Source organism: Schistocerca cancellata, chromosome 9 (assembly GCF_023864275.1).
Source record: "Schistocerca cancellata isolate TAMUIC-IGC-003103 chromosome 9, iqSchCanc2.1, whole genome shotgun sequence".
Classification (NCBI taxonomy): Eukaryota; Metazoa; Arthropoda; class Insecta; order Orthoptera; family Acrididae; genus Schistocerca; species Schistocerca cancellata.
This window is the reverse complement of record NC_064634.1, coordinates 519,894,783-519,908,022: the sequence shown is the minus strand read 5'-3', so window position 1 is coordinate 519,908,022 and position 13,240 is coordinate 519,894,783. Positions and strand designations below refer to the sequence as shown.

Sequence of the window (13,240 nt, the reverse complement as noted above, 5' to 3'; positions counted from 1 at the left end):
GCATAAAAATCAGGAAATGAAATGAACATGTCATCCTTGTTCATAGGGAAATAAAGGTGATTCACAAAAGGTGCTGGAAGTGACCACCCTTGACTTGTAAACTCAGTTGAGCACAACACTGCATATTAGCTGCCAGAACCTCTGGTGTCACTGCCTGGATTTCACAGATGATGTTCTCTTGCAAATCTTGTAAGTTCTGCAGTTTGTTCCAGTAGATCTTGCCTTTTAGGCCACCCTAGAGGAAAAAATCAGGTGACCTTGGAAGCCACAGTCATTTCAAAATGACGCGGGAAAAATGATTCAACCTCAGCCACGGTCACTCAAAACGTGTGGCATGCAGCGCCATCCTGTTGGTACAAGCTGAGGATAAGTTCTTCAGTGTGCAACTGGTTCACAAATTCCTGAAACATTTAGAAGTAAACTGCACATTACAGCAGACTTGAAAAAAACTGGTCCAATGATGCGATGCTGTGATATTGTAAAGAACAAGCCAATCCTTTGGGAATGCGGGGGTTACTCAACCAGTGCATGTGGATTTTATACTACACCAAAAATGCGTACTGCAATATACCTGGCTTCTGTGCAATAAATTTCTGAAACCAATGGCAAAATGTAAAGCATTTGTCTTTGTCACTGACAACCAGTTACTGAACAATTGTAAACCCGTATGGATACATGTCCACTTTCTTCGCAGATCTGTAAAATATGCTCCAAGACATCCCACATTCCTGAGAGAAATGTCAAACAAACTTTGAAGGAAAGACCAACAATCATAGTTTCACATCAGTGACTTTTTCTTCGGATAATGACAGCTGTCTCCTGCCGTGAAGGTCCAACACCGTTCCAGTGCTCTACATCTCCTTCACTAACTTTTGTATGCAGCATTTAGATGATATATGCTGGTTACCAAACCATTCAACAAACATTCACAGTCATGTCTTAAAGAACCCAGTAGTCCAATATTTTTTTCACACAAAACAAGCACTCTTTGACAGTATAGCAATACACTGTCACTAAACACTGAGCTCCAGCCACAGCGACGAGCAGAAATACACTGCTGTGCGAAACAATGTTGCAGAGGGCAATGTTGCCATGTCAAATTCACAAATTACACGGTGCAATTTCAAGTGGACTTACTACACATTTGTGGGGCCTCTTTTGAGTGGAACACCCTATATTTGTGTCTATGTACTTATTTGCACTGCGGATGTCAAAATGTTTTATGCACCAGCTACTAGAGGTGCTCTTTTATTCTTATTAGGAATATACTTATTCTCAAACTGGTTACCTATTGTTTTTCAGGGAGACTTTTTTTTCCAGTTCCTTGGTTACGGACTAAATATTCTTGTATTCTCGAGCAAAAAGTCTACATGCATGTAAAACTTTTCTGAAGCTACTGAATCCCAATAAGTTTCCTTTCCTATGCCAAGACGTCAAGTGTTTGTTCATTCCTTCCTCCTATAAAAGTTTGTATTTTGTACACTAGTCAGGTTAGACCTAGACATGCACAATTTAGATGATCAGATAGCAGATGCAGCAGTCAACCCAACAAATACACTTACTTGTTTATGTTGATGATCTGCTGATAACTTCAAGTTCTGAGAGAATTGACAATATAAAAGTTGTTACAGAGGGATAACTTTGAAATGCAGGATTTAGATGTGATTAGCAACTATATGAGAATGAATATTGTTCCAAATTCAAGGAAGGAAACTAATACTATTTGTTGAGGTAGCCTAGCTATCTTCAAAAAGTATTAATGGTTTTTGATATGTCTGACAGCAATTCTGTTTCAACTCCCCTGGAGGAAAATTTCTGACCACAGAATGTTAAATAAAGAATAATCTGAAAATGAAGACAATGAGGAAAAATGGAGACAATGAGAAAAAATGTAGAAATTTAATAGTGTTATCGATGTATGTCATGTTATTAGTTAGGTTCCAGACCAGATATTTGCATTGCAATAAATATTTTAAGCAGGTAGGAACCACGTGGAAGCCTGGATTTATGGAATGCTTTAAAACATGTATTGTATTACATTAACAGAACCACAAAACCGTGTCTGTTATATGCTAGGGATAAAATTTTTATTGATTCTATAAATGGTAATGTTCACTCTGATTGGGCTGGTGACAGTAGTTAGAATGTTTAAAGCTTTGGGCTGTAATGTTTCATGGGCATCTAACAAGCAACCCACAGCATCTCTGTCATAAACAGAGTCAGAATTTGTAAGCATGGCAACTAGTGAAGCCTGCTGGCTCAGTAATTTGTATTATTCATTGAGCCGTTGTTTTCTGAAGATAATATGCCAATACTGAGCATTTGCAAGAATCCACTGTTCCATCGTAAACTTAAGCATATAGATGTAAAATCTGTATTTCAAACAATGGAAAATCCACGATGGAATGTAACAATATTATGAAAAGGATAGCTGGTACTCACCAAATAGTGAAGACGCACAGTCGCAGGTAGACACAACAAAAGGACTGTCCGAAAGTGAGCTGTCTTCATCGGAAATAAGACAACATACATGCACACACTCACACAAATGCGATTCAAAATTTTATTTGTTAGAGACAAAGTCTCTGCTAAGAAAGTTGTGTTAAGGCACAAATGTGAAACCAGCTGATGTTTTGATGAAGTCACTGGGTGAAAGAAAATTTGAAAAATTTAGAGCCTTTCTACGACTTCCTTAAATCTTGTAAATTAGTTTTTGTAACATTGCTAATTAACATTGAGGGAGGGTGGAAATGGTATAATATAAATGTTGTTTGAAGATAGCAACACTGCTCCTTTTGGTTTATGTTCACTTCCATTCTCAGACATTTTACTTTTATTTTATTTTATCATTATTTTCTTTTAGCCTCTGTGTGTGTCATTGTCGTCTGCTATTGAGTTGTATGCTATTATATATTTAAAGAAAACTCTATACAAACAGGCTTATTATTAAGCTTCACTGACTAGCCCTGATTACATGAATGATAGTATATTAAGAATATAGATTGCATTATGAGAATGATACCTGGTGTTAATTCTTGAATATCCTGCAGAGATCTCTTCAAAAAACTGGATATTTTGACAACTACTTCACAATACATATATTCATTAGTGTCCTTTTCTTTACCAATAGTTTTCTTTTGACAAGAAACAGAGAAACACACGAATAAAACAGTAAGACCGCAAACAATATCTACAAAGATTTCAAGGGATTAACATTAGTAGATAAAGAAATCAGATACATGGGTACACATGTATAAAGTGAAATGGGTAGCAATAATGATGTTTTGCATATTAGCTGGTGGCTGTACAATAGGCCTACAGTTTTAAATAAACAAACATCCTGGCATTCTGTTATGAAATGGCTACAAAAATCAATGAAAAATGTAGTGATGACACTAGGCTGCCATTCTTTTATTCTAAAATTGGTATCTAAGCTCCATGTTGGATACAGAGGAAAGTTCGGTTCGAGTCATCAGCTTTGACCAGTGATATAGGAAACATGGCAAACACCATAAACATTCATTGGCTTTGCCAACTCACAACTAAACTGTTACCTTCCAACCTAACCTATGGCTCGAGCTAAGCTACAAATCAGTATTTTACCATAACCAGTTTTACGTTTTTACTTTCAAATATATTACTTCGCCAACTATCAGCAAATCTGTGAGTATATGCACCAAAAAGTGACATGACAGTGGCCATTAACATTATGTCACTGGCCAAAGCCAAAGACTTGTATCAAACATCCCTCTTGACCACAATATTATCTGTACAGGATGACTGAACTTATGAACTTCTTCAAGGCTTAAGTCGGGCCTCAGCACAGTCCAGAGATGAGTAATTATTGACAACCTGTATTACTCACAGCAAAACATCCAGAAGCAGATTAAATCATAGTGGCTGCCAGCAGCTGGTCAGGTGGGTGTGCAAAATGCGTGAAAATTTGGTCACCTTCTGACAATATATGCTCTGTGATCGAAACTGTTTTAAGATTAAAATCGGAATCTCAGTTGATATACTTACATCTGTTGCCTCCTTTTGCACCAAACGACATTAAAATTAGTGTACAGTATGAAAGGAACAGGGGTGAAACAACACCTACATAACTTAGTGTTATTGCCCCATCTAACTTGTTTGCAAGCAGCACCTGGAAATTAATAGAATGAAATATAATTTGACAACTCCTGTGTAAGCTAAAATGTGAGTGAACAGCTCTTTCAAAAGTAATGTGATATAATGGTGTGATTATTACCTGAAAAATGAGTATTGGTATGACCAGAAATGTATATCCTAAGGCTGAATTAAAAGATGTTCTCCTTTGTTGGGGATTTACTTCAGGGGCCCTAAGCAAAATTCCTGCAAAAATTATTGTATACAACACTCCAACTAATGACAGACACATTAAAATCCAGAGTGGCACGAAAACAACTTCCCAGCTCCATGATATAAATCCATCTAATTTTAGAGCCAGGAATATGAACTGTAGTATATTGACAGAACAGAAAAGTTCAAGCTGGAAAATAAAAAGCAGTGCATTACTCTTTTTTTAAGATCAATCTGAAATCAAATCAAACAAAAAATGTGTAATGTCTCTCACTTACCTCAAACGAGCGGTCATGTTTCACAGCCCAGATGCAGACAGCGATTGAAACGATTGAAATAAATATGAGAGGTATGAAAACAAGTATCCACAAATGTCTGTCAGACTCCAGTTTGTCACAGACTAGCAGTTCAAACATTAGAAGAATCAAGTGGAGTGCTAAGCTTATTAGCATTGCTTTGTAGTGCACATATGCTTCGCCCTCCAACCTTTTAAAAAGTAAAACAGAACATTAACTGAATCGATACGTTACTAAGGCTACTTGTCTTTTCAGTTCCGTGTTTACATTCTGCCACTTTGACAAATTTCAGATTTCACACATTACAAAGTAGCAGAGAAGATATTTACCTAAAGTGTGGGTACCTCCACCATACATAGCTGCCGACAGTTGCCCCTGAGATAACCATAAATTTCCAAAACCATATTGGTATAAACACTGTCCAGTAACTCCAGATAATTGTCCCATCAAGTCGCAGGGCAAATAAAGCGGTAAAAACCATTAAACACACGTGAACAAGGAACTTGCTGAAATTGAAATGTGACATAAATACTTGGAATTACCACAGCTACTGTGAGAGGTGTCCACAAGGAAAACATAAACAATGACAGCGCCTTATCGAACAAAGAAATATGCTTTACCTTGGATTAAAGTCCTGGAATAATGTTTGCAGGTTCATGTTCAATTTTTCTGATATCTAGTACGTAGTAGTTACTATCACATGTTTGTTTTGGCTTAAACGCACTTTCCTGTCAAAACAAAGGGCATAAACACATTTTCATTTTTTTTTCTTATTCAGCTGACTGCCTATGCATTCATTTTGGTGATATCGACCTCGTAGTAGTGAGAGGAAAACGGCCAAGAATTTTATGATTTATTATTGTTGAGTATTTAGTTGTCATTACAAAATGATACTGTGCATTCACAAGTAAAATATTTTTCAATATATATCAATATTATGATAGTTATAAAGACTACTATATTTAATATGAACTTTTTTGTTCAATGGCTGTTATTTCTTGATGAAGTTATATTTTGAATTAATATATTTCCTAGGTCTCATTAAATAAAGTTTTTCATATTACAGGTGTTCAACAGGGATTATTGAAACTGCTCTGAGTTCACCAACTTGAGTTGTGTATCGATAGCACGACGATAGGCGGAAGGGGATTGTCTGCGACAGTGAAACTTTTTGACTCCATGTGCTGAGTCGAGCAAGTAGCTTCCGGCGACGTTCCTTCCAGTTGTACGTGAAATCATGGCGGTTGGTAAGAATAAGGGGCTGTCGAAAGGAGGAAAGAAAGGTGTTAAGAAGAAGATGTGAGTAAACATTATTGCGCTTGTTCCTTTGATGTTGTTATGATGGTTGTGGTTATTTCATTAATATGTCTGTGCGTTTTAGTGATTAATCGATGGACGTTGATAATTCTTCAAAGCGTGGATATGCTTGTTCTTGTAAGAGTTATTGCGTTGCTGGGATGTTTTTTTTTTTATTTATGCTCATGGTGTTTAGCGTTTATATGAATATATCGGTTCGATTAGTAATTAAATTTTAGGTAAAACGGAATGGTTTCATATCTTAAACACTTGCATAGTGTAACATGCGGACCAGCATGAAGTAGATCAAATACTGGTACACTGAATTCTTAAACTTTTCTTAGAGTTTTGTGTCTTGGAGTAAAAAAAATTCTTGTGCTTTTCTAAACATTGCAATAATAGTGTCTTATTTCCGTGGGCATGTTGTCATGAGTTTTACGGCTGCTGTGTATTTAGCTCCTTGTTGACAGAATTAGCCCTACAGTATGTGAATTAAGACAGTGAAAATCATTTTCCTTTCAGTATTTGAATAAATATAGTAAGTAATGGCTTCTTCACCGCTAATTTAATCTGTGAACGAATGTGCCTGTGGATTTTAAATACTTCGTCAAGCATATGACAAGATGTTTTTTTTGAACTCCACACAAAATTCTAATTACTTCCCTTTCTACCAGGAACTCGTATTGTATAGGTCATCAGTCAACTCAGAATATTATCCTGTAGGACGTTCGTGAGCGAAAAAGTGAAGTATATTTACTCGATTCGTGTCCAAAGAACTTTTGAGCCAGTGCAAAACTTGATAATAATTTTATTTACAGTTTTTCTGTTGTGGTTTCATTTGTTTCCTTGACGATCTGCAAACTGTACGAATCCAGCCTCTCAATTCACATAAACTGATAGTTAACAGAACAAGAACAGTAGTGGGCCTCATGATGTAACCTTACACAACACCTGTTGTGATTTCTCACCAAGCATTATGGTGTCTGGCTTTGTATCACTTTAACATTCTGTTGTAGCTTTCCACTCATTAGAATTCGTGGTTTGGGAGGAAGACATGTACATGTTGAATCATCAGGAATCTTAAGCTTCAGTGTGTTGAAGTGTGTTGGCCTAATTGTGTAATTTTGTGTTCGGATGTGTCGGCATTACTTCAGCTTTTCGCAGTGTGGTAATGAAATTTCTCGTGTGTATTTGCTCAAAGATGTAGTGGTCCGTGTCTATTGGATTTGCAGCAAATTACCTGATGCCAATCACTGTACTTGGTTGTAGGCATAATCAGTTCTATTCAGAAATGACATAAGACAGCAGTTTGATAATCACTGGTGCATAAAGACTTTCATTAGGGTCTTCACCTAGTACATCATATTCCTCCTACATTGGATTAACTGAGGTGGAAGATATTGCTTCGTTGATTCGTAACTGGCAAAATTTTACTTCAGACAGGAGCTGTGTAGTGTGCTGTTGTTGGCAACGATGGTCGGTGAAGTAAATAACTGATGCTGTTGCTGCTGTCTGATTGAGAGGTTCTTGTATAAAGTTCTTCGCAAAGTGAACATTTCATAACAAGATGTTTGGGATAATAAGAATGGCATATAATTCCTAGCATTCGACATTCGTTGCCAACATCGAAACACCATGTCACTGGTGCCGTAAGGAAAATTTAACCCTGGTAATCAAACTGTGTTTTAACTGTCCTAGACTACAGGCCATGCTGCAGGTCAGTATGTCACCACATTTAAAATTTCGTATTCAAATTTGTTGGCTTGGCCAAAATTTCATTCTAACATAACACAGACTTTGGCTTTGCTATGGAAATCTGTCACCATGATTTACATTCTGAAAACTACTGCAGATGGAAGAGAGATGTCAGCTTTCGGAAGAGAGATGTCAGCTTTCTTCGTTTGTGCACTTAGCCTAGTTTACACTGAATTGAATGAATGTGAATGAGCATTCTTCATAATGTACAGTATATGCTAGCAGAGTGCAAGAGAACACACTTTGGTGAAGTTCAGTTCACATTTCCATGTGTTTCTTCAGGTTTGCTGGGTATTGGTCATTCAGTGAACTATCAAGAGAAGTCATTATATACTTCCAATCAGGTGAGAGCAGAATGAATAAGCACAAGCTTTGTATTTATTTTTATTGAAAAGTAACAACACAATAATGTTGCTTGACAGTAAAGACTGAATCTGTGTACTATTCTGATTAAAAGTATATGGAAGATCTGATCATTATCAGTGTGTTCATTGACTATAACTGGTTACATAGCTGAAATGCCACTCTTTGTAGCTTGTGTGGTGGGTTGTATGTACAGGCAAATTTCATTAATCATACTTAGACATTAACTTCTTTGAATTTATTCTATACAGTCCATGGAACAGCTGTGTATGTGACTTTGGATGTGGGGAACTATTATAAGTATATGAGCTATTCAAATGTGAAACAATTTTAATGTAAATGTCTCCCATTAATAATCAGAATTTCAGTACTGGTATTTCTTCAGGTTATGTTGCTTGTCTACAATATTTCCCTCTTCAGTTATATTTGGAAACAATTGAAGTTTTGGAATAATGTTAAGGAAAGCTGGACCTTGTAATCTGCGCCCCCCCCTCTTCCATCTGTATTTGCCCAGTCCAAGTAATTAATTAAGTTGTGTTGAGATGCCTGCTGTTCTTGTCTGGGGATCTGATTCTTGAAGTTGAAAATCTTAACATCAGGTCCTCATGGTAGGTTCGAACTAAATAATTTGAAAGATTGTTGCAGAATTTTTTTACATAAATACATTATCCGCAGACTTTCTCACATTTTAGTGCTTCATATGGTATTTTGATTTTTCACATTAACAAAGCCGAAATTACATTATTTGCACCTATTATATAGCAATATGTCCGATCACATCAGAGGCAAGCTTACAACTCTCTCTCTCTCTCTCTCTCTCTCTCTCTCTCTCTCTCTCTCTCTCTGTGGAAATAACAATATTCCATATGGTTCACAATTTTTCTTAACAAATGAATTCCTACTAGTTTTTATTACATTATTAATTTTGATTATTATTCCATAAATGAATACAGAAATACACATAGTAAGCAGTACAGGATTGTGTAATTAGTAATTGAAACTTTAAGTGTGTAAATAATTCATAATTTCAGATGTTTGTATAAAAAAAATAATTTTAACTGTACATTCAGAACTAGTACTTATTGATTGTAACATAAAAACTAAAATGTTTTTATAAAGTAATTCTTTTTATAAATTTTAGTTTGAAATACAGCATACTGTGAATAAAATTGAGTTTTTAGAAAAGCAACTAAGATAATTTAATCAGTCTAAAATTCAAAAAATGATATTGATATCAACAACTACTGTTCAGAAGGAGTAATACTAGAGGATGATGTCCCGTTACAACATGCGATCTGATTTTAAATTAACTGCCTCTAAGCACTTCACTCTGGTGTCCAAATTTATACACCTAGGCCTACACTCTTCTTTCCTTACACTATTCTGCTTGCTTTGTCAAAATCAGCACGTCGTCATGCTGACATATCTCATCAATCACAGTGTGACATCATGGCTGTTAGTAGCAAGTGAAACCTGTGGGGCGATCCTGCCAAACTCTACCACATAGCATTTCTGGGTTTGACATGCCATGTTTTCTAATTTTCTCTTCCATTACTTCCTGCTGTGGGCTTTCAAATTATAAAAAAGTGTGACCCTCAACTACGTACCCACTGACTCGTGGCTGCTTTCATTGTTTAAGGGCTGCGATACGTTGTTGCCGCATTACAAATCCAATATTGCTGAGTCTACAGTATACAATATGAATATACATATGAATCGAATGCTCATAGGTTCCTCTCACTCGGCAATTGCGCATGTAACATAGAAATTTATAAATGAAAGGTTGCAATTAAATAAAATCTGCAGGTACTTTCTTAACAACTTTAAATAATTAGTACAATAGTAGAAGTACTTTTGAGAATGCGGTATATTTCTGCAAAACACTTATTGGTGTTGATGGTCCAGCATTTAAATAAAATAAAAGTTGAATATCCGGGAAACAATAGATTCCTACTGCACGTAATTAGTTATGAACAACAACAACATAGCTCTAGACATTCACTTCACTGTAGAAGTATTTCTATCAGCTGCGACCACGTGCAAACCACTCCACATTCTCAAAGTCTCTGCCGTAACCGTGTGCCGCGCCGTCACATCCAGAATCCCAGTGTCCTGTGTGTAGCGTCCAGAACTCCTCTGTCCTCTCTCATACTGTTCTACTTCCATCTAGTCTCCCCATTCACGAGCACTGTGATTGGCTAGATCACTCCCACCATGTCTTCAAGCCAATGCACATTCACAAACATAATGAAACACTTTTGAAATACTGGATTTACATTTAAATAACTTGAAATTAAATAAATATTCCTACAGCTGGACCATAAACATGTGCTAACACACGTTATTAAATACATAAACAAATTAAATAGACATATATCAAAGGAATAGCAAGCAAAAGTAGGGCAGTAGCCTAATGTCTCTGTGCTTCCAAAAACACAGTAAATAATTGACCAATTTCTTCATGAATAGCATGTATCAGATACAAACAAAGACATAGATGAATATATTTATAAGCCTGCTGCTACTGTTTTTTGTGTCACTGGAGTACTTATGGTCTGACGCAATCAACAGTGATCGGCCACTTTGACCTCCAATAACTCGTGTACTCTTAAAGTTACATGCCTGTAATTTATGCCAATTTAAGTTTACACTAATAGCTTTCTAAACACACGTTGATTGACAAAATCGGATGAACCATTTAGATTTTGGAAATTGTTGTTGGGTGTTACTTGTATAATTTAGTCAGATACTAAACTTTAAACTAATAAAGATATTGAAAATATGATTACACCATCAGAATCGTTGTGCATATAATGGTAACATACGTGTTTCTTCTTAAAGTATCATGATTTCTGTGGCTATTATTAATTTCTATATGAACAGTGAAATGTCTGCCATTATGGTTTCGCAAAGTCTGCCATATCTGGCACTCCTGGCATGTCTCCTTAGACACAGCATCACCATGGAATTCCCAGCCACGGTGTCGGCCTGGACTCCAGGCTCTGCACCATGTGGCTGCCGCGGCCCGCTGAGAGACCCCAGTGCAACCACGCCAACTCCGAACTTAGAATATTTCCAGGGCACCACAACTCGCCCGTTACCTCAACAGAGCAAATGCTTGTTTATGGGTACAAGTGAATGGTAGTGAACACAGATGAATGACCTGGAAGTGCTCATTCACATGTGTGTGCTTCCATCACATGATGTAAAGGAGCCTTAAGACATCACACGCCACATTGTTACAGGATGATGTCAGCATCTGATATTGGTATGATCAGTTACTCCCTTCACGTTAGCTCACATTAATACGATCTACTCATTTTGGGTCTTTGCCTTGATCATTTCTTACTTCTTGGACTCCAAACTGAAGAGGGAAGATGTATATTTCCACTTTTGTCTAACTTACATGTAGTATTAATATATCGAAGAAAATAATCAGTTTTTGAAAATATAACTTAATTGACTAGACAAAAATCTACTCATTAATAAGTGGCAGGAGAAATATAAGTAAATGAGGAAGCTTTCGGTGTCTGTGGTTCCTTTTGACAAAAGGAGTGGAAGGAAGGGGGATGAAGGGAAGGACTGTTGATATTTAGGAAGTGAGGAGAGTTCAGAAAAGTCACCCAGAACACAAGTCAGGGAAGACCTACTGAACAGGATGAGAAGGATAGACTGGTTGTTGGAGACTGCACAGAACTAGATTTAAAAACCTGAGAGCTTAAAGATAGAAGATACGGTAATAAGGCCCTATCTTCCACCTGTAAGCTCTGACTTTCATACCTCTTCCAGTGCAGTCTCCAACCACCAGTCCTTACTTCTCATCCTATCAAATAGTCTCCCCTGACTAGGGTTCTGAGTGCCCTTTCTGAACACTCCACATTTCCTAAACCTCACCAGTGCTGTTCCTTTATCCCTCCTTCTTCCCCTTCAAGCGTTCTGCTAAGAGGAGGAGTCACTGGCTCCGAAAGCTTGCTACTGCTTGGTAAGTAGATTTTTTGTCTCAATTTATATTGTATGCAGATATTCTATTTAACATGAGGATTGTAATGATCCAGCTGCAGTGTGTGTATAAATGTGGCTTCACATTGTGTGACAACAGATATCTGGAAAATATTTGTTTGTGTTGAAACATTTACCACTATGCTAGCCCAGAAAGTTTTTGTTCAGACCATATAGGCCATTTGTTACAAAGAATTGAAGGCTTCATTCGTCTTCTGCTTCGTTAGGACCCTTCAGGATCATATGTGGTGTGTTTTGCACATCTTTCTTCCCAATACCTTCTCATTCTCTCGCTTCTTCTGTTTCTTTCTTCTGCCACCAGTGACCATTTGTAGCAGTTCCACCTGCTTTTTAGTTCTTGAGTGTATTGTCCTCGGTGTCAATGTACTGCGCTACACTGGCTGAAAATGGGGTTTGTAATTTGGACACTGACTACTGTAAATAATGTAGCCAACATGTGTGTTTAACTGTAGTTTACTTTCACTTTGCAACCCCCCCCCCCCCCCCCCTGAATATTTGTTATTTTTCCAGTGCACTATTATTGAACTTTCGATAAACCTCATTAATAGTTTGCAGGTGAACCTCCACATACTGCTACAATAGTTTTATGTTGAACCTCTACGAGCAGTAAAAACATAACCACATATTTCACAATCCTTCAGGTAAATTGAACAGTCACTGTCATTACTTTAACACATGGCCTATTGGTGTAACACTTATTTCACTGTGAAGTTGATACATTATTGTCATTCTAAGCAACACAGGTTCCTCGTCTGAAACTTGGCTGTGAACTGACTGTCTTGTGACCAAAATATCAGGCCCATATACAGGGATAACACAACGTCTTGCCCTGATTTTTTAAGACCACTTACATTAGTAAACCTCAACGTGTGCTCACTTGGTAGCTTGGAGAATGTTAAGAGGCAGTATTCCAGTTCCCACCAGGTGTTTCATAACATGTTCTGTTACAGTACCCACAGCAGCTTGTATCTTAGCCTTCAGTTCGTTGGCGTCAGCAACTGGTGTGACGAAGACTCTGTCCTTGATACAGCCCCAGAAAAAAAGTCAAGGGACGTGTCTGGAGAGCGGGTGGCCAGGGTGTTGGACAGTTCCTTCCAACCCACCGATCTGGACATTTATCCTCTCTCCAGACATTATGCCCCTTAACTTTTTTTGGTGGAGCTATGTCAAGGACAGTTTTCATAACA

At 37.2% G+C, this 13,240-nt stretch overlaps 2 protein-coding genes across 2 annotated transcripts in view; one reads left to right on the top strand and one right to left on the bottom strand.

The window, feature by feature from the left end:
• The window catches only part of LOC126100183 (transmembrane protein 185B), a 33,986-nt gene extending 28,570 nt beyond the window's left edge, over positions 1-5,416 (bottom strand). The window contains exons 1-5 of the mRNA XM_049910743.1: positions 5,240-5,416; positions 4,949-5,125; positions 4,602-4,809; positions 4,253-4,513; positions 4,024-4,147 (exon numbers count right to left, since the gene is read on the bottom strand). Coding sequence (XP_049766700.1) covers positions 4,024-4,147; positions 4,253-4,513; positions 4,602-4,809; positions 4,949-5,125; positions 5,240-5,277 — 808 coding nt within the window. The 5' untranslated portion in view covers positions 5,278-5,416. The remainder of the gene's footprint in view (positions 1-4,023; positions 4,148-4,252; positions 4,514-4,601; positions 4,810-4,948; positions 5,126-5,239) is intronic.
• Positions 5,417-5,764: 348 nt separating this feature from the next.
• Positions 5,765-13,240, top strand: part of LOC126100628 (40S ribosomal protein S3a) — a 40,151-nt gene continuing 32,675 nt past the window's right edge. Inside the window, exon 1 of the mRNA XM_049911255.1 lies at positions 5,765-5,918. Within this exon, the coding sequence (XP_049767212.1) occupies positions 5,857-5,918 (62 nt within the window). The 5' untranslated portion in view covers positions 5,765-5,856. The remainder of the gene's footprint in view (positions 5,919-13,240) is intronic.